The sequence below is a fragment of the Syngnathoides biaculeatus genome, chromosome 8, assembly GCF_019802595.1.
Source record: "Syngnathoides biaculeatus isolate LvHL_M chromosome 8, ASM1980259v1, whole genome shotgun sequence".
In the NCBI taxonomy this organism is placed as follows: domain Eukaryota; kingdom Metazoa; phylum Chordata; class Actinopteri; order Syngnathiformes; family Syngnathidae; genus Syngnathoides; species Syngnathoides biaculeatus.
In genome coordinates, this window is record NC_084647.1 from 23,960,030 (window position 1) to 23,984,063 (window position 24,034).

The 24,034-nt window shown below is 41.4% G+C and overlaps 1 protein-coding gene across 1 annotated transcript in view; it reads right to left on the minus strand.

Annotated features, from left to right (window-relative positions):
* Positions 1-24,034, minus strand: part of stx1a (syntaxin 1A (brain)) — a 61,867-nt gene that overhangs the window by 12,964 nt on the left and 24,869 nt on the right. Inside the window, exons 6-8 of the mRNA XM_061827962.1 lie at positions 8,669-8,743; positions 7,848-7,921; positions 4,997-5,105 (exon numbers count right to left, since the gene is read on the minus strand). Of these exons, the coding sequence (XP_061683946.1) occupies positions 4,997-5,105; positions 7,848-7,921; positions 8,669-8,743 (258 nt within the window). The remainder of the gene's footprint in view (positions 1-4,996; positions 5,106-7,847; positions 7,922-8,668; positions 8,744-24,034) is intronic.

The following is a 24,034-nucleotide window of genomic DNA, read 5'->3' on the forward strand; positions in this document are numbered from 1 at the left end:
CAACCCAAAAACCAAAAACACATCCATTACCTGAGCCGCTTCTCCTCACAAGGGTCGTGATAGTGCTGCAACCTATCTATAACTTTGGGTACGAGGCGGGGTACACCCTGAACTGGTCGCCAGCCAATCGCAGGACACAGAGACAAGCAACAGTCGCACTCATAATCACACTTAAGGAAAATTTAGCCCAATCAATGGATGTTTTTGGGACGTGGGAGGAAAACTGGAGTGTCCGGAGAAGGCCCAGGGAGGAAGGGGTTGAACATGCAAATTTCACATAGGCGGGGCCAGGATTTGAACCCTGGTCCTTTGAACTCTGAGGATAATGCTGTAACCAGTCATGCCACCCTTTGACAAGTACATTTTATCGAAAATGTCATCTGAGTAAATGTAATGGAGTAAAATGCATTACTACCCACCCCTGGACATAATCCAGTACTAACCATTTGGCCTTGCGAGAGCCCAATAATGCCCAACAGAAAAGTCTAGAGTGTTGTTTTTAGAGGGGCGTGGGGGTGAGGGGCGGGGTAGCTTCAATATAGTGTCGTGTATCAACAACAACCCTACGGGACAAAGACCAGATACTGTACCTTCCTGTGGTGTCCCACGAGGGGCTCTCCTCCTAGGGAGCCAAATAAAGCCTGGTCACTTCACTCTGACATGCACCATGGGAGGCGTCCTTTTCCCTGTGACTTGGCTTCAATCACCTGTATCACCTGCCAAAGGGGGTTCCACAGGACCTGCTCTGCCAGACTCAATTTTCAAAGAGACTTCAAGGCTTCGTTTGCAGTTTTTGCTTGGGTTCTCCCCCTCTTGCCCCAATGGTACAGGCTGGTCACAGCACCCCCTCTACCTCCATATCCATCACCCTGTCATTCTTTGCTCCAGAGATTCTCTCATCATCATCTTCTTCTCTTCGGAGGACTACGGAGCCTCCCACATGCGAGTCTAGCGCTTCTGAGGACCATCCTCAGGAGCCTCGAGTGACAGAACAACAATAACAACAACAAAAAACCTACAACAGCAAACCTTGATGTCAACTAATAGGATTGCGATTTATGCCTTGATTAGACTACTGAATTTTGGCCTCCATATTGCCCGGATTACTTATCGTGGGCGATTTCGAGCCTGATTTATTTTGTCGGGAACGACAAAAGTTCTTGTAGTGTGATGCAATTCACGACTAACAATAGCCCTACGACACCAAAATGAAAAGTCTAGCATGTTTGATTCTTTGTTGTTGTTTATTTTTATTATTTTTCTGAAGTGGTTAGGTTTGGGGAATCATTTTACAATTCTAGTATGGATTAGTACACGGGACTCCTCAAACGCATCATCAGCTAGTCTACATCAACTGACATTGCATTTTACAGAGCATGCTCCTAAGATAGTGTACAGTAGTTGCACCCCATCCACCTAAATGGCCCTCTCCAGACATATCCTCCTTTTAAAGTACAAATACCTCTTAGCTCAGCGACATTCGGGTCTTCTCATGGGTGCTATTGCGAGAAAGCAAGTCAAAGCCAGTCAGCATCATCCCCCCCTCATTAGCCACCCCTTCCCACACTCTAAACTCCCCATGAGGCCAAAAGAATTAAAAATAGGGAGTAGAAAGGATCTAATACCCCCATACCTATACAGCCGTCTCAGAAACTATGACCAAATAATCATGAAAAATAATAATAGTAATATGCTTCAAGTGATACCTTAACAGATTTTAGACCAAGGTTATTATAGTAAAAAAAAAAAAAAATCCAAAGAAAAATTTAAAACACTTTCTTGTAAACGAAAATCAAAAAAATGTTAACTGAGTAAAGCTGTATCTTATGTTTGCAAAACTAACTAACACTAAGTATAATTACAGCAAAAATGTCCTTTGTTTTCATCTTTCACCAGTTGAATTAGGCAAAGTAATGAATATGCTGGTATTTATTGGGGCTGTGGCACAATGCAGGCAGAAAAGGGGACTGATGTATTTCCAAGTCGCAGATAGACAATGTGACAATATCCAATTCCAAAAGACGTGCCTCCCATGGCTACATGGCTGCCATGTTGAATGTGGGGCACTGATGTACTGTCGCAGCTATGCTGATGAAATGGTTATAGCTATTGTTTATTGTGCATAGAGCGCTGTGCAGAAAGTGAGTGGTATAGCTGCAATATTAAAAATACAAATCTCTGGAGTCTGGAACATCCTATTTCTTGTACAATAATATATATTTTTTGTGAAGCTGTTCATCTTTGACATCGGATTTGGAATTTGGAGGAACACTAACTCCTACTTCCAATAATTCAAATTTTCCTACCTTGAGTACTGTGGCAACAATGTCACCATGGCCAAGCACACAGGCTTGGATTTGGATAAAATGGGAACGTTTCGAACATCCTTAAGATTGCATGAAATTTATTTTCAATAACTTTACACTACAGTGGGCATTTTAGCTTACAAAAATCAAGAGAACTTATGCATCAACTCACATCATGCAAAAGGAGGTAACCTCATTCACTTACAGTTGCCATCAGGGGATACTACTACCACCACTACTACTACTAGTTATAAAAATTACCCCTCTACCTATATTGAACTGCAGAAATTAGGACTGTTGAGGACAAGGTTAGTAATAAGGGAGTGACATCTGTGAGTCTACAGGATTTGACAGGATAAATCCATTTGTGATGCAGTACAGGAAATGTGGAACACAATATGGATATGAAAAATGAAACATTTCAGTCAATGTGGATTGCATATGACTTTAACTTGAAATGTTATTTAGGAGAATAAGGATGAGTGAACATATCTGGGACAGTTAACCTGTCCCAGATATTTTCAAGACTACCTAAATATGTTATTTAATTTAAAAGTCAGTGAGTAATATTTCTTCCAGACCATTTTAGTCATATGCACCCAAAATAAAATACATGCAACTTCACAAGTAACCCGGACCAAACACTTTTTGTGTTGTGTGCAAAAGTCATGTCAAGATTGATCAGTTGTTAATTGTTTCAATGTATTTTGAAGGGAAATAATTCACTTGGCAATAGTGTTTTTCTGTAAATATGTCATTGTGAATTTTATTTCTAAATAAAGTAGAGATTATTATTCCTTTTATCTGTTTTTCATGACTACATTTTTTCATTGCTTTAACGATTAGTAATGTAGACATTTTAGCGTATTTATAAATATATGATGGTGATATTTAATTTATTTTAAAAATATTATTTGTTTTTTTTGTTTCATTACTATTTTTAATTTTATTTTTTACCCCCACTATGCTTGGATTCGTATCAATCATTTAATCATTTTTCATATACATGTACTGCGTTTATAAACACAATTGCGGATATTTTTTCAAGTTTCTTAATTATTTTTTTTTCAGTATCTATATTTGGCTTTTAAATTTCTTGCCTATGTTTTTTTCAACCGTGTAGGTCTCTGCTTGATAAAGTTCTTTTAGACGGCAATAAATCTTCCATGTCGTTGTGGTTTGCACATCAGGAAGGTCGCAGCTTGCGTTGGGGACAGAGCCAGTGAGTCATGACCGATAGCAAGAATTACACACAGGCACACACAGACCCAACCTTTATTAGGTGATCCCTCATCTCTTCTACATAACCTTCACCCTGTTCTTCACCTTTAATCTTAATCTTTGTCAATTCACTCAGAGGGGTTAACCAAAAATAAAATTGATCCTTATACATACTGTACATGCACACACATACACACACTTCCACCAGATCATGTCCACTCCATATTACTCTTAAACCCCTGAAAAGGCTCTGAGGGATCGTCTTCTTTGTTACCATGGTGACCTAAACCCTGTGAAGCCAAATCCCGAGCCACATGGGACTGGCTCTATGAGTTATCATAGATTTATTATTTAAAAACGCAAATTACATTGCTACCAGAAACAACTTTAGGCTGTTATTTCACAGCTATGTCACACAAGGCATTGGAAGCACATTTTAAGATATGCAAAAATTATATTTTGTACATTATACTAGTGAAAGGTGCTATACGCTGTAAAGTAGAGGTCTCAAACTTGATTTACCTTGGGGCCGCTGAGGGTGGGCCTCATCCTCGGCACACATGGGCTATTTAAATTAGAAATAATGGAAAACCAAGTGCCATTCACGTAACTTTCATATTAAGGTGAGGGCCAAAAAAATATACTGTGGGACAAAAATGGCCTGCGGGCTGCCCGTCTGAGAGCCCTGCTGTCGAGGATAAAATGGCAAACATGCCCCCATCCCTCCATTTTCTATAGAGCTCGTCCTCATTAGGGTTGCAGGTTCCCAGCTGACTTTACGCAAGAGGCAGTGTGCACACCGGACCGGTCGGCAGCAAGGTGCCAGGCATGTATTGAGAAATAACCTTTTACTTTCACAACCATGGACAATTTAGAGTCTCAAGTGAACCCAAAACGAATGTTCTGGAATATGGGAGGAAGCCATAGTACAGACAGAAACCCCAAGCAAGCATAGGGAGAACATGCATAGTGCAAATGAGGTTCTTCCACACCAAAATAGTCCAAGCAAGGGTTTTTCGCCTGGCTATGAGGACGAGGTCACAGCCATGCTGAAATATTCTCAGATGCAGGCACACAAGTGCATACTCCAAAAGGGATATTTTTTAAATTTGGGGATTAAAATCCATTTATTTATTTTAGCACAAATTTGTTTTTTAAGGTCGCAGGTAAGATGGCGCCTATCCCATCTGATATTCCAATGAAAGGCGCGGTGCACCCTGGACACATTCATTCAATCATATGAGGCGTATACACTGAATCCACGTTTACCATGGGAAATATGTTCCAGGCTCACCTTCGATAGGTGTAAATAAACTATGCATCCATCCATCCATCCATACTCTCCAGGAAAGAGGATATATCAAGCTATAGCATGAGGAGTGATGTGACAGAGGTCGGGGATTCTCGGTCGACAATGACAAATTAGAGTGGCAGCAGCATGGCTTACTGTTCTGTGGTTGTATACTCACTGATCTCCAGCTGCCTCTGAATGCGGCCCTTGCAGCGCTCCCTGTAGTCCGACTGGGTGGTGTTGTATTCGGACATCACCTCCACAAACTTGCGGGACAGTGTGGAGTGCTGGGAAGACACAAAGCTAGGATTTATTTTTGATGTTTTATTTTGAATTCCATATTATAAAGTCCTATAGACACTACTACAGTCCACTAGCCAACATAACCGTTATAAAATATTTAAACGCATTAAAAAAAATTAACTAACATCATACCGTGCTCTTCATTACTGTAGCTACATTTTGTTTTCTTTTAGAGAAGGAACTATTGTATAGTGTACACTAAACCTATGCTGTTTTGAAATACTTTCTTTATCCAACCATCTGTGCATTTTCCTCCGCTTATCTGAGGTCAGGTCACGGGGGCAGCAGCTTAAGGAGGGAACCCCAGACTTCCCTCTCCCCAGACAATTCACCCAGCTATTCTGGGGGTATCCTGGGGCGTTCCCAGTCCCTTCAGCATATCTTTGGGGTCCCTGGGGCCTCTCTTTGGTGTGACATACCCGGAACACCTCATCTGGCTCGTCTCAATGCGGAGGAGCCGCAGCTCAACTCTGAGCCTCTCCTGGATGACTGAGCTTCTCACCCGATCTCTAAAGGAGAGTCCAGACACCTTGTGGAGGAAACTTATTTGGGCTGTTTGTAGCAGCGATCTTGTTTCGGTCACAACCCACTGCTCCTGACCACAGGTGAGGGGAGGAACATAGAGTTACTGGTAATGCGAGAGGTTTGCCTTTTGGCTCAGTTCCATCTTCACCACAAAAAAACGATACAGATTCTGCAACACTGCAGATGCTGCACCGATCTGCCTGTCGATCTGATGCTCTATTCTTTCCTCACTCGGGAACAAAACCCCAAGATACTTAAATTCATCCACTTGGGGCGGAATCTCCACTCTGACTTGAAGAGAGCACTCTACCTTTTTGCGACTGAGAACCACAACCTCAGATTTGGAGGTGCTGATTTTCATCCTAGCCACTTCACACTAAGCTGCGAACTGTTCCAGCAAGAGATGGAGATTGCGGTTTTATGAAGCCATCAGAACTCACATCATCTGCAAAAAGCAGAGCTCCGATACTGAGGCCACCAAAGCAAACCCCCTCTATGCCTAAGCTGAGCCTAGAAATTCTCTCAATAAATGTCCATCCATCCCTTTTCTTAGCCGCTTATCGTCACGAGGGTTGCGGGAGAGCTGGAGCCTATCCCAGCTCTCAACGGGAAGGAAGTATGGTACACCCTGAACTGGTTGCCAGCCAATTGCAGGGCACATCGAGACTAACAGCCGCACTCACAATCACACCAAAGGACAAATTTAGAGTGACCAATTAATGTTGGATGCTTTTAGAATGTGAGAGGAAACCGGAGTTCCCTGAGAAAACCCATGCAGGCATGGGCAGAACATGCAAACTCCACACAGGCGAGGCCAGGATCAGACCCGGGACCTCACAAATGTAATAAACAGAATTGGTGACAAAGGGCAGCCTTGGCGGAGTCCACCTTTCACTGGAAATGACTTACTACCAGCGATGTGGTTACAACTCTGACAAAGGTTGTACACAAACCGGATAGCCCGTATCAGGGAGCCCAGTACCCCATATTCCCGCAGCATCCACCACAGGACTCCCCGATGGAAAACTGTCAAACGCCTTCTCCAAGTCCACAGAACACATGTAGATTGATTGGCGAACTGATTGCTAGGGTCATTCCTAGCAATCCCGCCCATTCCAAGTCTCATTGTTATTGCCCACATGAGCGTTTAAGTCCCCTAAAAGAAGGAGAGAGTCCCACCAGGAGCTCCCTCCAGCCCACCCTGCCGAGGACTCCAAAACAGGACGATCATCTGAACTGCTGTTTAGTGCATAGGCACAAACAGTCAGGACCTGTCCTCTCACCCAAAAGTGGAGGGAGGCTACTCTTCTCCTCCACCGGAGTAAACTCAAACATCTAGATACGAAGTTGTGGTGCAATAAGAAGGCAACTCCCGAGTGGGGAAAAAAAAAATCCAAACACTTCAAAAGGACTGGAACCAGAGCCCCAGCTGTGTGTGGACGCCACTGGACGCTCACTTTGCACCCGAACCCCTTGGGCCCTCCCACAGGTACTGAGCTCATGGGAATTAATTTTTTTATTAATATACAAATAAAATGTGTATAGCCAATGATGCCATACAATTTATAAAATAAAATTCACCTAAAATAATAAATATTTTACAATATATAACTTCATTTTATAATAAATTATGTTTGTGTATTTATTTTATTTTGTAAAATGTATGTAAGTACAATTTCTTAAATGTCTGCTCCAAATGATTTTTAAATTGTTGTTCTCTTGGCAAAGATGCTTGAAATGTGATTTTTATTATCCCAAACATAAAGAAAACCTATACATATAAATCTAATATTAGACACATTTATTGGTAAATGTCTATTTTTTTCTTTTATACTTGTTAATGTTTTTATGTATTTTCTCACCTCTACATATAACTTGTTTTTTATTATTAGTGTTTCGATTATATTGACTTTATTGAAATTGTCTGTGTACGCTGCTTTCTTGGCAAGGCCACTCTTGGAAATTACATTTTTAGACCAAATGACAGTAATAAAAAAATATATATCAGCATTTCATAATACTTCTATTGTAATAAGCAGCATTCACACATTTATTTTTAAATAGATTCTCATTTTCAGCTATCACACTTTTCTTTCCCCTTAAGCCAAGAAATCCACACAATAAGCCAAGAAAAAAAAGAAAGCAATAATGTTATAATAATCTAATAAAATGTCAGCAGTTTATTGACTGTGAAAGTCTACTTGTGTCTTGCGTATCCTCAAATCAGCTGACGACCTGTTCTGACTTTCTTCCTGCTCAATCGTATGCAGAATGCCTGGAAGACAAAAAGACACGCATGAAAACAGACATTTACAAAAAGACAATAAAGACATGTATACACATCCATCCACCCATTTTCTGAACCGCTTATCCTCACAAGGATCGTGGGAGTGCGGGAGCCTATCCCAGCTATCTTTGAGCAGGAGGCGTAGTGCAATGCTTTACAGCTGAGCCACCGTGCCGCCCATATATGGAAGTAAATATGTGCCACTAGGGTTTTAATTAAAAATGACACTGAAAATTTTACATTGTATTTTTTAATACATATTTTGACATTTTAAAATTCACATTGTTATTCCAAAGTGATTGCATTTTCAATAGCTGTACTTCAGTTTAACGTTTCAATATTAAATTCGCCATTTAAAAAAAAAAAAAAACTTTCAAAATTAAAATGCAATATTTTCAGTCTCCAGAGATTCAACTGACTAAAATTCGCTGTCTGAAATTGAATGCCTAAATTCAGAGTAAAACAGGTAGGGTTATTTCAGTTCACAGACATTAGCAAGGAATAACAACACCCAGCTAATGGAGTTACGCTTTCTTAGTATGTAATGTCAAATGAATGTATATGAAACTCATTCTGTGGTGATATTCTGTTGTTGTGACATGGACCTTTTGCTTTTGTGTGTCCTTTTTAAAGCTTGGATTGATTGGTTTATTGATTGATAGAAAGTGAGTACTTATGATCATTTTAATACCTCAAACAGCAAAAAATAAAAAAACAAAGAAGAATTAACCTTACTCTTTAATTTGGAGCGCACTTTATTGGCCAGTGTCTTGATGTCTGCCATAAGATCCTCCAGTTCAGCTTTTGTTTCTGAGGAGAATTGACAAACACGTCGGTAACACTTTCACAGTCATGAAACAAATCCAAGCCTTATAACAACTTCATAAAGACAAACAGCACGTTTGGCGTCCGCCTGCTGTCTTCTTCCCATTCCCACAATGCAAACGCCGCACAGATTTTTTGGGGGCAAGTTTATAACTTGAAGGGCACAATTTCCCAAATGCACACTTTTTTCATCTGTTTAACCATGAAACCCAAAATAAAGCACAGCGGTACAATTGAGTACAGCGATCTTAATCAAGCCAATATAAATAACGAGAGATGAATAAATAAAGCCCTCGTGGAAAGAATTGTCATTTTGCTGTTTACAGACTAGAAGAAACAGTTTAACCAAGCTGATGTGGATAAAAACACACTTCCAATCAGGGTATCTGGTACCACCAATATCCTTTCAGATCAGACCCTGACTAAAATTCAAACTGGTGTTGGCAAAGTCTCAAAATGATCGACATTTTGATTTTGAGAATTGATTATAGACCAATACTGTATCTGGTGTTAGAGGTATTGATGTATCAGTTTCAAGCCGAACATCTGTATTATCAGACCCTCTGTTGAAAATGTCGTTAGTTGTCCACGAAAGTGATGAGGTATGGGCCTAATTACCGATCAACCTATCAATATTTCAGTTTGGTATTGATTATTGATTACTTCGAAAAAATTAAAGCAAAGTGGAGTACAGTACTTGGCTTCTAACAGCAAGGGCGCTGCTGATTCGCTTTTCTTGTCATCTCAAGATACCAACATGACATTGAGTAAAGGGAGGAAGTCAACCTACAGGTGCTACAAAAATATGGACACACTTGTCTTCTTTAATGATCATAATAATATCAACAACAAATTAAAGCTGCAAGCAACAAGGAAGGTCTCCCTGCACCTCATCAGCCCACATTAAATGGCATAGATGAAAAGGTTTGGCTAATTAGAGTCATAAATCTATACTGTACAGGCAATATTTTTCCGATGGAAAAAAATATCACACCACACCATTTAAAAACTATAACAAATTGTCACAAAATATTTATACATTTAAATGTAAATAATAATAATAATAATAATAATAATAATACGCGACAAGGTGGATGACAGGTTATCAAAACTGTCTCACAGTTTAATAATTCGACCTCACCTCCGTGGAATTTACATGTTCTCCCTGGGCCAGTATGGATTTACTCCAGGTACTCCGGTTTCCTCCTATATTCCAAAAATAGTCTAATTGAAGACTCTAAATTGCCCGTAGGTGTGAATGACTGGTTACTTATATGTGCCCTGCAACTGGCTGGAAACCAGTTCAGGGGGTACGTCGCCTCTTGCCTGAAGACAGCTGGGATGGGCTCCACTACGCTTGTGACCGTAGTGAGGATAAGTGGTGTAGAAATTCACATATAACAACAACATTCATCCATCTATCCATTTTCTTTGCAGTGCCTATCCCAGCTGTCAATGGGCAGGAGGCAGGGTACACACTGAACTGGTTGCCAGCCAATCGCAGGGCACATGGAGACAGACTACAGTCGCACTCACAATCACACATACGGGCAATTTAGAGGGTCCAATTAATGTTGCATGTTTTTGTGATGTGGGAGGAAACCGGAGTGCCCGGAGGAAACCCACGCTGGCACGGGGAGAACATTCAAACTCCACACAGGAAGGGCCGGGATTGAACCCAGGACCTTTGAACTGTGAGACCAACGCTTTACCAGCTGATCCACCATGCCCCCCATAACAACAACAAAAACAATAATAATAATAATTACTGATTTTTCCTCTTTTCCTTTCAGCTTCTCCATTTTAGCGGTTGCCACAGCATGTCATATTTTTCCATCTTAGCCTATCTTAATCTTATCTTAATAATAATATGATCTCTATTTACTTAAAAATGTACTGTGTGTAAAATCTGGGCCTGTTTAGTGAATACAGTTTAATTGTGCCTTCTGCCATCCAGTGAAATTTAATTATTCAGCCTGTCAAACATTGCCAGCAAAGGTATAAGAACAAAAATACCTTTTTTGTCGATAAATTACTTTCTGTCCAATGAAGTAAAATTAGATCATTTCCCGTGCCCTTTTGTTCGGTTTCATAACGAACATCCAAAATTCATCATCTCAAAATTGTTTTAATATTACACAAGGCTCCATGAAATTACCTTCCTACATAAAGAATCTGTGTAATACATTTCACTTTTTTAATTGAACTCACAAATCCTTCTACAACATGCCGAGTACCTGAGATTTGCCTTTATGGGCCATATAAATCACTTTTTAAAAACTTTCCTTAGTGCACAATTTAGGGAAAATAAAAAATACATCTGCCATTGAATAGATATTAGATGTGTTGCAAAATATAGATTTTAAAAATGAATCTATGTTCTGTTGCGATGACTGATTTTGTCAAAATGAAAATCTTATAATGCCATACAAACAGATCAACATTGACTACTATTATCTCCTATCTCAGTTAAACTTCCCCTTCCTCCTTATTGTGGAAATTTAGGTGACCAAGACATACTTTAATTGTGGACCGAGGAATAATAATAGCAAGTGACACACTGTGGAATGTGAGGTATAAATCCAGCGGCCACTTGAGGGCAAAAAAGCACCACAAAGGCACGAATTATTTCACAGAATATTTAGTGACTGCTTGCATGAAGTACAGCGGTACAATATATGAGACGATACTGAAAAAAGAACAGCAACAAAACTTTCCCACTTTGGATTTACATATTTTCAATACACAAAGCAGATTAATCTAAATTTGAACCATAGGGAAGACTCAAATTAGACACAAAGGTAATTTATTTTTACAGCAAGGGGGAAACTAATTGGTTACACCCACCCAGCCAGCCACACACACTACCCTAGAGCATTAGTTGCCATTTTAGAAGGAAGTAATTCATCATCTTGATGTCAAAAAAGAGCTAGGTCTTCATATGTTAATGAGGCACAGGAAACAAGGAAACATTAAAAGACGATCTTACTTAATCAACAAAAACGAAGCTGAAAATACATTATTTGACGCACATACACTCATTTACAGGTTCAGTTAAAATAAAGCTTAAGACATGGTCCTCCAATCTGTCGTGGGTCATTTCCTGGGTGAGACGTGCCCGGAAAACCTCACCAGGAAGACATCCGGGAGGCATCCGAATCAGATTCCCCAGCCACCTCATCTGGCTCCTCTCAATGCAGAGGAGCAGCAGCTCTACTCTGAGCCCCTCCTGGATGACCGAGGTTCTCACCCTGTGGAGGAAACTCATTTCAGCCGCTTGTATCTGGGATCTTGTTCCTTCAGTCATGACCCACAGCTTGTAACCATAGGTTATGGTAGGAACATAGCTCCACCAGTAAATTGAGAGCTTCCAATACAAAGTCTACATCATTGCATACGATGCAGTGATCCACCTGTCGAGCTTGAACGTGTTCTCCGATCCACAAAACACATGTAGACTAGTTGGGCGAAATCCCATGCACCCTCGAGGACCCTACCGAGGGTGTAGAGCTCAATCCAGCGTTTCTCGACCAGGACGAAAACTACAGTGCTCCTCCCAAATCTGCAATTGGAAATCCCGACAGATCCTATTCTCCAGCACCCCTGAATCAACCTTATTGAGGATCCTGAGGAGTGTGATGCCCCTGTAGTGAGGACACACACCCTCTGACAAGCCCACTCTGCCAATCTAGAGACGCTGTCCCCAATGTCGCAGAGGCATGTCAATCAGGACAGCAACACAACATCCAGAGCCATGTAATGACCGAATTGCCAGGGGGTGGGGGTGGGGGGGCCGACTGTATGAATGCCTGCTAGTTATGACTTCCATCGATTGGTAGTGCTTACCCGACGGAAGGAGCTGGAAGAGCTGGTGGCCAGAATGCGGAGGATCTGAAGGGATCCGGCCTGCTCTGCACCTAGCTCGCGGTGCGTGCAAGTCCTCAATAGTGGGTAGCGTGGTGCCGACAAGCCATTCAGCGGTTTTGATGCAAAATCCATTTTAAATAAAAAATAAGATATGGGAATTTTATACCGCTTTTCAAAAGAACAAAGGACACTGGAGAGATACAATAAGAGGGTTGGTCTTTGAGAGGAACACTAACTATGAAGCCTTACATAAAATGAAATCAAATTTAAATGACAACAGTACAACAAATACAAATGGAACAATTCACAAATTAGAAAAAAATGGGAAAATAGAATAAAATACAAAAACAAAATAAATAACCTGGAACTTCCCAAGGATGCATGACAATCACAGATGGGCTTCCAAAAGTATATTTTAGGTTGTATGTGTTTCAGCAACAACATGTAACTACTAAATGTGGTTGCAAAAAGTAATCCCTCTCTTGAAATTTGCTGGGTGTTTTCTTTTGTTTTGGATGCTCTGGAACTTTTACACTCACAGGGGTATAAAGGTTATGGAAGAGGGTAACCATAGAAACCCCTCATGAGGTCAGCAGACCCACCGTCACAGCCAGAATAGAAAGCAGGCTGGTTTGTGTGTGTTTCAGTGTGTGTGCGTGTTAAGGAGTCAGATTAGATTCCCCAGGCCAACCTGCTCCATCAAATGTCCATTGAGCCTTGTTATTGGCGGCGTAAAAAAAAAAAAAAAAAAAGAGTGTGCACGCTGATGAATCAGTACAAGTGCGAGTAAAGCAAATTAGAGGCCAAAAATGAGTTGAAGGTTTTCACCCTCTTTCTCTCTGTCTCCCTATCCCTCGCTCCCCCCCTAGCTGCCAGACGCCCTCAAACGGAATCTTCAGGTCACGCTTGTTGCCACCATTAATACTGCGTTGCTATGGCAACGTGCGCAGACGGGCCTCTCACCAGCTTCAGATTGTTTCCAAAGTGGCAGAAGAGAGAGGGAGGGAGGGAGGGAGAGAGAGAAGGATGGAAACCAGAGGAGGCGCACAGTGTGAGCACAGGAGATGAAATTAAGTGAATTGCTGGAAAGTTTCCTGCTGTGTTATAAACGGATGGAGGAGATGCCACTCATTCAATAACATAGCACGAGGGAAGGCATCCCAACTGTCAGAATCTATATGCATACCAAAAAATTGTGCAAACACCATTTGGGATCACTTTATATAGCAGTGATGGGGCTTTCGTATAAGCCAACTCACTAAAAAGCAAGGCATCCACGGAGAGCGAGAAGAGATATGTTGGTCAGCTTCATCATTTCTTTTTATTTTCACTCCTACTAGATGTATAAGCAGTGTGCTCCTTGTGAAACCAACTCCATCCATTTTCTTAGCCGCTTATCGTCGCCAGGGTCGTGGGGAGTGCTGGACCCTATCCCAGCTGTCAACGGGCAAGAGGTGGGGTACACCCTGAACTGGTTGCCAGCTAATCACAGGGCACATTGAGACAAACAGCCGCACTCACAATCACACCGAGGGGCAATATAGAGTGTCCAATTAATGTTGCATGTTTTTTGGGATGTGGGAGGAAATTGGAGTGCCCGGAGGAAACCCATGCAGGCATGGGGAGAACATGCAAACTCCACACAGGTGGGTCTGGGATCGAACCCGGGTCCTTAGACCTTTGAGGCCAACGCTTTACCAGCTGAAGCACTGTGCTCCTGAAACCAACTCAATAATAAAAATTTGCGTGAGATGAACTTTGCTGTAATTTGGCTCCATGTAAAAGAAATTCACAGATGACATTTTTTGTTCATTAAAAATTTTGGATTTCAAACCCAGACTATTACTGGAGGACCTTTTAACATTTTAAGAATTATGTGTTAAAGTGGGCAGGATGATGACACATGAATTCGTGACTATTAAGTGTGATTGTGAGTGTGACTTTTGTCTGTCTCTATGTGCCCTGCGATTGGTTGGCAACCAGTTTAGGGTATTCCCTGCCCAGTAGTAGCTGCAATAGGCTCCAGCACTCCCAAGATCATCGTGAGGATAAGCGGCTTTGAAAATTGATGGATGGATGGATGTTAATGTGGAGATTTTATGGGACTAAACATTGCTTGTATACCTACTTGGGTGTCTGTAGTTCCTGTCCGTTAAGTATGAAACAAAACAAGCATACATTTAAAGGGTAGAGAATGCAATTTTCAAACTGTGAGCACGATTTGTATGTATTGCCTTACTCCACTCCCCACCTGGGCCCTCTTCCCTCTCCACCCAAAGAAATCCGCCCAGCACGTTAGATGACCGTGCATGACAGGTACATTGCTAGGATGGCATGATGGAGTTTCACCCAAGATGAAAGGTTTCTTGCTTGATGTTGTGTTTTTTGGAATCTACATATCCATCCATCCATTTTCTACCATTTATTTGAGGTCGGGTTGCGGGGGCAGTAGCTTTAGCACAGTTGCCCTGACTTCCCTCTCCCCAACCACTTCACTCAGCTCTTCCAGAGGGATCCCGAGATGGTCACAAGCCACCCAATAGACGTAATCCCTCCAGCGTGTCCTGGGTCGCCCCCGGGTTCTCCACCCGGTGGGACATGCCTGGAACACCTCCCCATCATTGGTCTCCCATCAGCTGTTGCTTGTACACTTTAACATAACCTCCAGATGGCATAACAAATAGCACTTGAGACACTATTTAGCAGGAATAGTGAACACTGTCACTGAATACTGCACTATTCAACCATCTAGTTTATACACTTGCTGAAAGTCATGTGAGGAGGGTGGAGCCAATGCCAGCCTCTTTCGGAGTCACCCTGACCACAATCTACTGCACTCCAGTCTGCCTCAATTGCTTCAATATGCAATGACCCAACAATCATTTCCTAAAATCTTTTATCACAGTTACTTAATGGTAAATACGGTAAATGAGAGTCGAGAGGATAAAGCATAAACCAAATAAAGGTGAAGATAAGTTTTTATCAGGTAAGGTTCCTTTCTGCTGTCACTGTCAGGCCTCCTTCCTCTCTGATAATAGTCCTTCAACTCTCCATCTCTGTGACAGTCAGCCACAAGCCAGGGCACCATAACTCTAACTCCCAACCCCGACAGGTTTCTTTTCTCTAACACTAGTCAGTTTATTGCCTTTCCAATCTGCCTTTACCTCAGTTCTCCATCTCATCTCTGTAAATATATGACAAGTCTTTTGTGTGTTTACCCTCTTTATTGACTGGTCTAGGGTCCAAGCAGCCTGTTTTGAAGGCAGACCTCATCACTTGAATGTGAACGGTGAAAAGCATTTGCAATGTAAACAGGATCCAGTCGGATAAGAGCAGAGGCATGAAATCGATGGAATGTGGCCGGATTTTGCGGGAGAAGAATCAGACATGTTATTAAAGTTCAATGTTGGAAATGGTCGGTAGGAATTAGAGCAGTGACAACAACATCAGGAAAGACAGAAAACCTGCTAGAAAGAAAAAGTATTGTATATCCATCCATCCAGCCAGCCAGCCATCTTTTATTGCACGTGTCCTCTTTAGGTTGTGAGTGAGTTGGAGCTGATCCCAGCTGAGTTTGGGCAGATCACAGAGTTCAATCTGGACTAATCGCCAACCATTCAACCTATCACAGAAATTCATACCTATGGACATTTTAGGGTCTTCAACAAAACTGAACGTGCATTGGAATGTGCAAGGACCCCGCCGTACCCATTGAAAACAAATGCCAGGATGGGGGAGGACATGCAAACGCTAACCACTAAGGCAGAGTTTCATCCACTGTGCTGCATACAAATCATTCTCATTTATTCATCCAACCATTTTCCTTTGCCGCTTATCCTCATGAGGGTCGCGGGGGAGTGCTGGCGCCTATCCCAGCTGTCAACGGGCAGAAGGCAGGGTACACCCTGAACTGGTTGCCAGCCAATCTCAGGGCACATGGAGACAAACAGACGCACCCACAATCACACCTAGGGGCAATTTAAAGTGTCATTCTTATTCATTTAATTCTTTAAAAATAATTTTATGGCCCTGTAGGAAATGATTACAGAATACTTAATAACCATTACCGAGACTTCAAAGGTTGTAAAAGATCAAACATAATGAGGATTTTGCCTAAATGAATGAGGGCTTTGTTCTGCCTGCCAAAAAAGCTCTTGGCCTACATGGAGGAATCTCGTCTATGAAAAGGAACCCTTGCCATTACGGACTATTACAACTACAATGATGGACTGTCAATGTGAATTCCCAAAAATTATGACTATAGTTTGATGTGTTTTAGTGTCACCCATTAATATGAGTTTTACTGAGCCAAGGCATAATATTCTACATCTACAAAAAGGTCAATGTCACTTGGCTTTAGCTTTGTTCACACTACAGTTCAATTCAGATTTTTTTTTGACCACTGTCACATATACAAGGAGTCCTTGGGTTAAAATGGTGTTGACCACACGTGAACATGACGCCCATCGACTACATAAAAAAAATTGGTCTACAGTGTTGTTGCTGAACATTTCAGAATGAAAAAAGTTCATGAACTAGTTCACATTTTGAGCGAACTGCCTAATGAATGTAATTGAGAACGCTCTTCTTCTCTTGGAACGAAAGTTCATTTCCATTCAATTGTGCCAGGGACTTCCAGGACAAAACCCTTCAAAATGTAATACTGTATGTATGAGCCTTGCATATGTAGGCATATAGACGTGTTCGGCAACAGATACAGTAAGGTTGTGGCCGCCATTCATGGCAGCCACGTCGCAGCTGCGTGAGGTGTGTTCAGGGACACTGAGGAAATTTGCTGGTTCTTTTGTAATACAGTACATGATGTCATGAACAGGGCTCGAGGGTGGACCCAAATGCGCGACTCCAGAGACAAGCAGACAGTGCAGAGGAAACCTTTATTCGGTCCAAGGTCTGGGATCAGGCAGATTGGCTAGCCACGCCCAGCCTGGGCAGGAAGCCAGGAGCATGACACATGATTGCAAAAAACATTTTTTGTAACTGTAACTTTGTAGCAATTACACTCTCACAATATGGAATTTATTTAGTTATATAAAAAGATAAGAATGTAGAGTTAATATCCTTTAACTATCAATCCTGTCATACTATGTTGCATGTTTTTGTTTGCAATTAAAGACGAAAGTGTGCCCTGCGATTAGCAACAAGTTCAGGGTGCCTCCTGCCTGTTGACAGCTGGGATAGGCTCCAGCACTCCCCGCGAAACTTGTGAGGATAAGTGCCGAAGAAGATGGATGGATGGATGGATGGATGGATGGATGGATAAAGACGAAAGTCCTGTTTTTCCTCTTGTTTTTAAGATTGAAGGCTGTAAGTGTGGCTACTAGTGTGGACTGATCTAGTAGCAACAATGGGAAAAGATCCCGTCAGCAACATGTTGAGAAACTAATTAATTCTTGGAATGTTGAATTTCTAAATATGTACTGTACTACAGAGCATAAATGCTCACCCGTGAGTTTGTTATACCTTAAACCTAAAAGGTAAGAAATGTTTACTAACAGTCGCTCTTAAACAAAAACCAATGACTGTTGCTCAAGACGCAGCAAGGAGTTCAATGAAAATGAATCGAACGGGAGAGTGTGGAGAAAAATCGAAGGAGAAAAGCCCCCAAGAAAAAGCACATCCAAGTGCATGCAGCAGGATGTGGGAAAGAAACTAGGAGCTGCTGCAAATTGTAGCAGTACAGAGGGGAAGTGGCCTCGCCATCAGCACTGTCAAACTTTGTCTCAATGCTCTGAAAATAAGAAGTTTCTTTCGGCTTGTCCCTTTCGGGGTCGCCACAGCGTGTCATCTCTCAGATGAACGCACATATGTTTGGCACAATTTTTACGCCGGATGGTAACAATCACATTAGCGCATGTACAATAAAACTCTAGGAAAATCCTACTAAAATACACATCTTTCTGTAAGTTTTGAGCATATGGATGTGAGTAAATCGAGATTCTGCAATCATACATCAATTTTCCTGATTTTCAAGGTTAACTTTGGGGGTGCACATTATAGCCTCTCCAAGAGCATATTATGTACAAGAAATTACAGTAAAAGGAGCATCCTCGAAAGACTCAGTTGCTCACAAACAAGGGTGAGGTGAGGTTCACCATTGCGTGACCAAACAGTCCCACCGTTTACAAACCGCATTCTTCAATGTACAATTGCAAGGAATTTGAACTGTCAAAGATCTACTTGCCTACTCACTTTCCAATAATTTGTAGCTGCATGTGAGGGAAAAATTCTGTTCAACTTTGTCACAGTCTCACCTAATTTTGTCAGCAAACAAGTAAAGAAATCAGTCACGCGCTCCATTTTGCCTCCAGGTACCTTTACAAAAACAAACGTTCTTTTACAAGAGCGCTGCGGCATGAAAGTAGCCTTAAACACCACTTTAGTTCAGTGGAGAGCGTTCTGAGTGTTGGGCATGCTGATTTCAGAGGGTGGGAGTTGTGCTCAGCCATCCCCACCCAAAAAAAGACTGCAATTAAACCACGTACTGTATCTTCCGAGCTGTTGAGTTGATGACTCATGAGCAACTGTTTAGAAACTGGACCCAGCTAAAGAATCATGATGGAGAAAATATACCAAAACATTACAGTGGTGGACCAAATTGAGTTCAAGTTTTTCTTTATCATGTGGACACTAACATATATTAATGTATATAACAGACTACATGTGAACTCCACAACTGAGACGCACAAAAATTAGCAGTGACACATTAAGCGTATTTACTCTGAGTCGAGAGGCCCTGTAGCTCAGTGGTTAGAGCACTGGTTTGATAAACCAGGGGTTGTGGGTTCGTATCCCACTGGGGCCTCCACTCCCTGAGAAGGGTTGCGTCAGGAAGGGCATCTGGCGTAAAAATTGTGCCAAACATATGTGCGTTCATCTGAGATGACACGCTGTGGCGACCCCGAAAGGGACAAGCCGAAAGAAACTTACTTACTCTGAGTCAGTTGACACCTGTTTAATAGCTGTCCTGTGTATGTCTGTGTGTTGGTAGTATACAGTGAAGAAAATAAGTATTTGAACACCCTGCTATATTGCAAGTTCTTCCAACTTAGAAATCATGGAGGGCTCTGAAATTTTCATCATAGGTGCATGTCCACTGTGAGATAGAGACCCTAAAAAGAAAAATCCAGAAATCCAAATGTAAGATTTTTTTTAACGATTTATTTCTGTGATACAGCTGCAAATAAGTATTTGAACACCTGTCTATCAGCTAGAATTCTGACCATCAAAGACCCGTTAGTCCGCCTTTAAAAGTCCACCTCCACTCCATGTATTATCCTGGATCAGATGCACCTGTGTGAGGTCGTTAGCTGTATAAAGACACCTGTCCACCCCATACAATCAATAGAACTCAAACTTGTAACATGGCCAAGACCGAAGAGCTGTCCAAAGACACCAGAGACAAAATTGTATAACTCCACACGGCTGGAAAGGGCTGCGGAGAAATTGCCAAGCAGCTAGGCGAAAAAAGGTCCACTGTTGATGCAATCATTAGAAAGTGAAAAAAGCTAAACATAATTGTCAATCTCAATCGGAGTGGAGCCCCATGCAAGATATCACCTCGCGGGGTCTCAGTGATCCTTAGAAAGGTGAGGAATCAGCCCAGGACTACACGACAGGACTTGGTCAATGGCCTGAAAAGAGCTGGGACCACCGTTTCCAAGGTGACTGTTGGTAATACACGAAGACGACGTGGTTTGAAATCATGCATGGCACGGAAAGTTCCCCTGCTTAAACCAGCACATGTCAAGGCCAGTCTTAAGTTTGCCAATGACCATTTGGATGATAACGAAGGGTCATGGGAAAACGTTTTGTGATCGAAATGCAGCCTTTTTGGTCATAATTCCACTAACCGTGTTTGGAGGAAGACGAATGGTGAGTTCCATCCCAAGAACACCATCCCTACTGTGAAGCATGGGGGTGGTAGCATCATGCTTAGGGGGTGTTTTTCTGCACATAGGACAGGAAGACTCCACTATATTAAGGAGAGGATGACCGCGGCCATGTATTGTGAATTTTTGGGGAACAGCCTCTTTCCCTCAGTCAGAGCACTGAAGATGGGTCGTGGCTGGGTCTTTCAACATGACAATGACCCGAAGCACACAGCCAGGAAAACCAAGGAGTGGCTCCATATTCTTATGGATATGTGCATATCAAGGTTCTAGCGTGGCCTAGCCAGTCTCCAGACCTAAACCCAATAGAAAATCTTTGGAGGGAGCTGAAACTCCATGTTTCTCAGTGACAGCCCAGAAACCTGTCTGATCTAGAGAAGATCTGTGTGGAGGAGTGGGCCAAAATCCCTCCTGCAGTATGTGAACAACTACAGGAAATGTCTGACCTCTGTAATTGCAAACAAAGGCTACTGTACCAAATAACATTGATTTTCTCAGGTGTTCAGCTGTATCACACAAATTGTTTTTTTAGATTATCTCTCTCACAGAGGACATGGACCTGCAATGAAATTTTCAGACCCCTCCATGATTTCTAAGTGGGAAAACTTGCAATATAGCAGGACGTTCAAATAGTTATTTTCTTCACTGTATCTACATCAGCCAGCGGTTGTTACCAATGTCAGGATTGTTCATTCCGCGTAGAGCACAATCTCCCACAATCCCTGTGGGCCGCCAGAACCACCGTAATAAACCATTTCATAGCCTCCAATGTGACTTCGAGTACAAGCCAGCCTAGTATGTTGACTTTGACTAAGAACACGTTGACTATTTTACCTTTAGCTGCTTGTCAAAAGGGCAGCGAGGCAGAAAAGGAACAAGCGCGACATGTATCCACTGCTAATCGCCGCGCGTCTTAGCAATGGGCCGAGAATCTTTTCATTAAGCGAAGTCATGCAGAGGCATGAAAGGGACCATGACATCAAGGATTTCACTAGAGCGTTAAATCACTATTACAGATCCATAGAGTCAGAGTACAAAAAAAAAGATTTATATGAAATCTAATATTGGGTAAAGCTTCGCTTCATGGAGCTTTCATTTTCTCCTGGTGCTTGTGAGGGTTTTCTATGGGTAGTCTGGGTCTTCCATATTCCAAAAATCTACATGTTAGTTTCACTGAGGGGGTGTCCAAACGTTTTCTTTTGAGGCCCGCATACAGAAATATACAAGGACGCAAGGGCCAATGGACATTCTTCACCTTTATTTAATATCCTATTGTCTGAGGTTAAGACAGGGTAAGCAATTACATATACAGTATGAGGATTAATACCAATACCAGTATTGATATTGAGACGGTATGTCTAGAAAGGACTCATACTTGTAAAAATTCACCAATACTACCAGTGTTGGGAAGATTACTTTGGAAATACAGTATACTTGGTTGCAATTACAAGCAACACCATTGAAAATGTAATGAATTACATTTCTTTGGAAAAGTAAGAAAACTAAAATGTCACTTTTCTTTTTTCAATTTGATTACAATTTCCCTCAGCGTGCCGTTATGACTTTCAAACCATAAAATTTTTTTAACCACCTCACCGTATTTACACATAAGCAGAAATCAAGGGTAATGGGTTTTTCAACGATTGTTATTTGGTAATACAAAAATGCTTGCAATATCTCAACATTATGATTTATGACGTGACAATTTGAAATTTTGATACAGATTTGAACAAAAATCATGAAAGTTGATACACATGATTTGACTACGTGGGCCACATAAAATCGTACAGTGGGCCAGATCAAGCACCTGGGCCTTGAGTTTGACATCTGTGCCCTGATAAAAATTAGCAACAATTAACTGCAAATTCATTCAAATGCAAAATGTGCTTAAAAAGAACACATTTTAATGACAATTTGTGCTCCGACATGAAACCTTTGTCAGGGCATGATTTGCTGGCCACTGACGCTCCAGTGGGACTACTATGGAGGTCGATTAGTGCCACCAGGATTTGAATTTGAAATGTAAAGTGAAAAAGGATTTGAATTGCCACAGAAATCAGGATTTGAATTTGATCGCAAATCTCCACAGTCGAGCACGAAAAATCACGCACGTAAAATTTGTTAGGAGTAGAAAAAAATACATATTGAAATCCGTCGCTTATTTAGCGTCGTCTTGACATTAATTTACGTGTTTATTTCATAAACGTTAACTAAACAAACCTGCTCTAAAACAACAAGTATTCACCCAGAAACAGGAAATGCAAGTTAACCGTACTGAGCATGTCCGGAAGTTTGGCCGAAAGCCCATGTTTCGAGCTGCTTCACGTACTGCGATCAATTGAAAACATCATGAGCCATGTCACAGGAAATTCAGTTACACAAGGGGTGCTCATTGCGTCGATCGCGAAGCAGTGTGACAGCGTACCCCCCCCCCAAAAAAAAAAAAAAAAAAAAGACTATCATCCGCCTCGTCACTTGATTCAGGTGTGGCCAATACGTCGAGCGCATGCACATAAAGACGCATTCTAGCAAGCCGTCCTCCTATTTACGGCAATCCCGCGTGCTCCCCACTCCACACAACAATACATCACGATTGCCGACAGCTGATTATGTTGAACTAAACTTTCAGCATCTTCAATGTTTCATGTTTATTCCTTGATAGGCCATTGCATTTAACTTTTCTTCAGATAAAGTTTGTCAGATCAATAATTTTTAGTGATGAAAATTTTTAAATACTGTTTTAACATGTTCTACTGAAATTGGAAATGATCATTTCTGAGTTTAAAATTTTAGTTTTCCATTTTAGTTGTGAAATTTGTTCATTTTATTTTTAATTTACAGTTATGTCATATTAATCCAGTAAGTTATTTTAAGGTCTTGGGATTCCATCCCTAATCACACCCGCATCTTTATCTGCGAGCATGACTGACCACGCCCGTACATTTTTCAAATGTGAGTGACTGAATGAGACGTGATGTAGCCACCGTGAGTTTGCAGCAAAGGTAACTAACTTACTGTCAATTCATATCTATTCCCTGTACAACCTATATTTCTAATACATCCATTCTCAATTTTGAAGACTTTCCTAGTACCGCATGTGTTCCTTGTACTGAATGTCAGCTCCTGATCTCTTCAGTGCAATACCTGTTGAAGGCATGTCATGGCTTTGTGGATACAACGTTTCTCCTGGTTGGTCAGGTTGATGTGGGCCGATTGTTTTATCACGGCATTCATATAAAGTGACTATCATCATCATCGTAGAAAAGTAACATCCAGGCTAACTTAATGTTTGTGGTTACTTCGTGTTAAGTCATATTTAGTAATTTTTTTCCCCATTCTCAAGTGATTAATAATTGAAGGTTATCAAAAGGAGATCTTTATAAGTTAAAAAAGAAAAATAGATACAGCATAGCACACTGTTGTTGTATAAAACCTTTGCATGTTTTATTCTTCCATAGCTCTAAACACAGTACGTCCATGTGTCCTCAGGAGTGTTTTG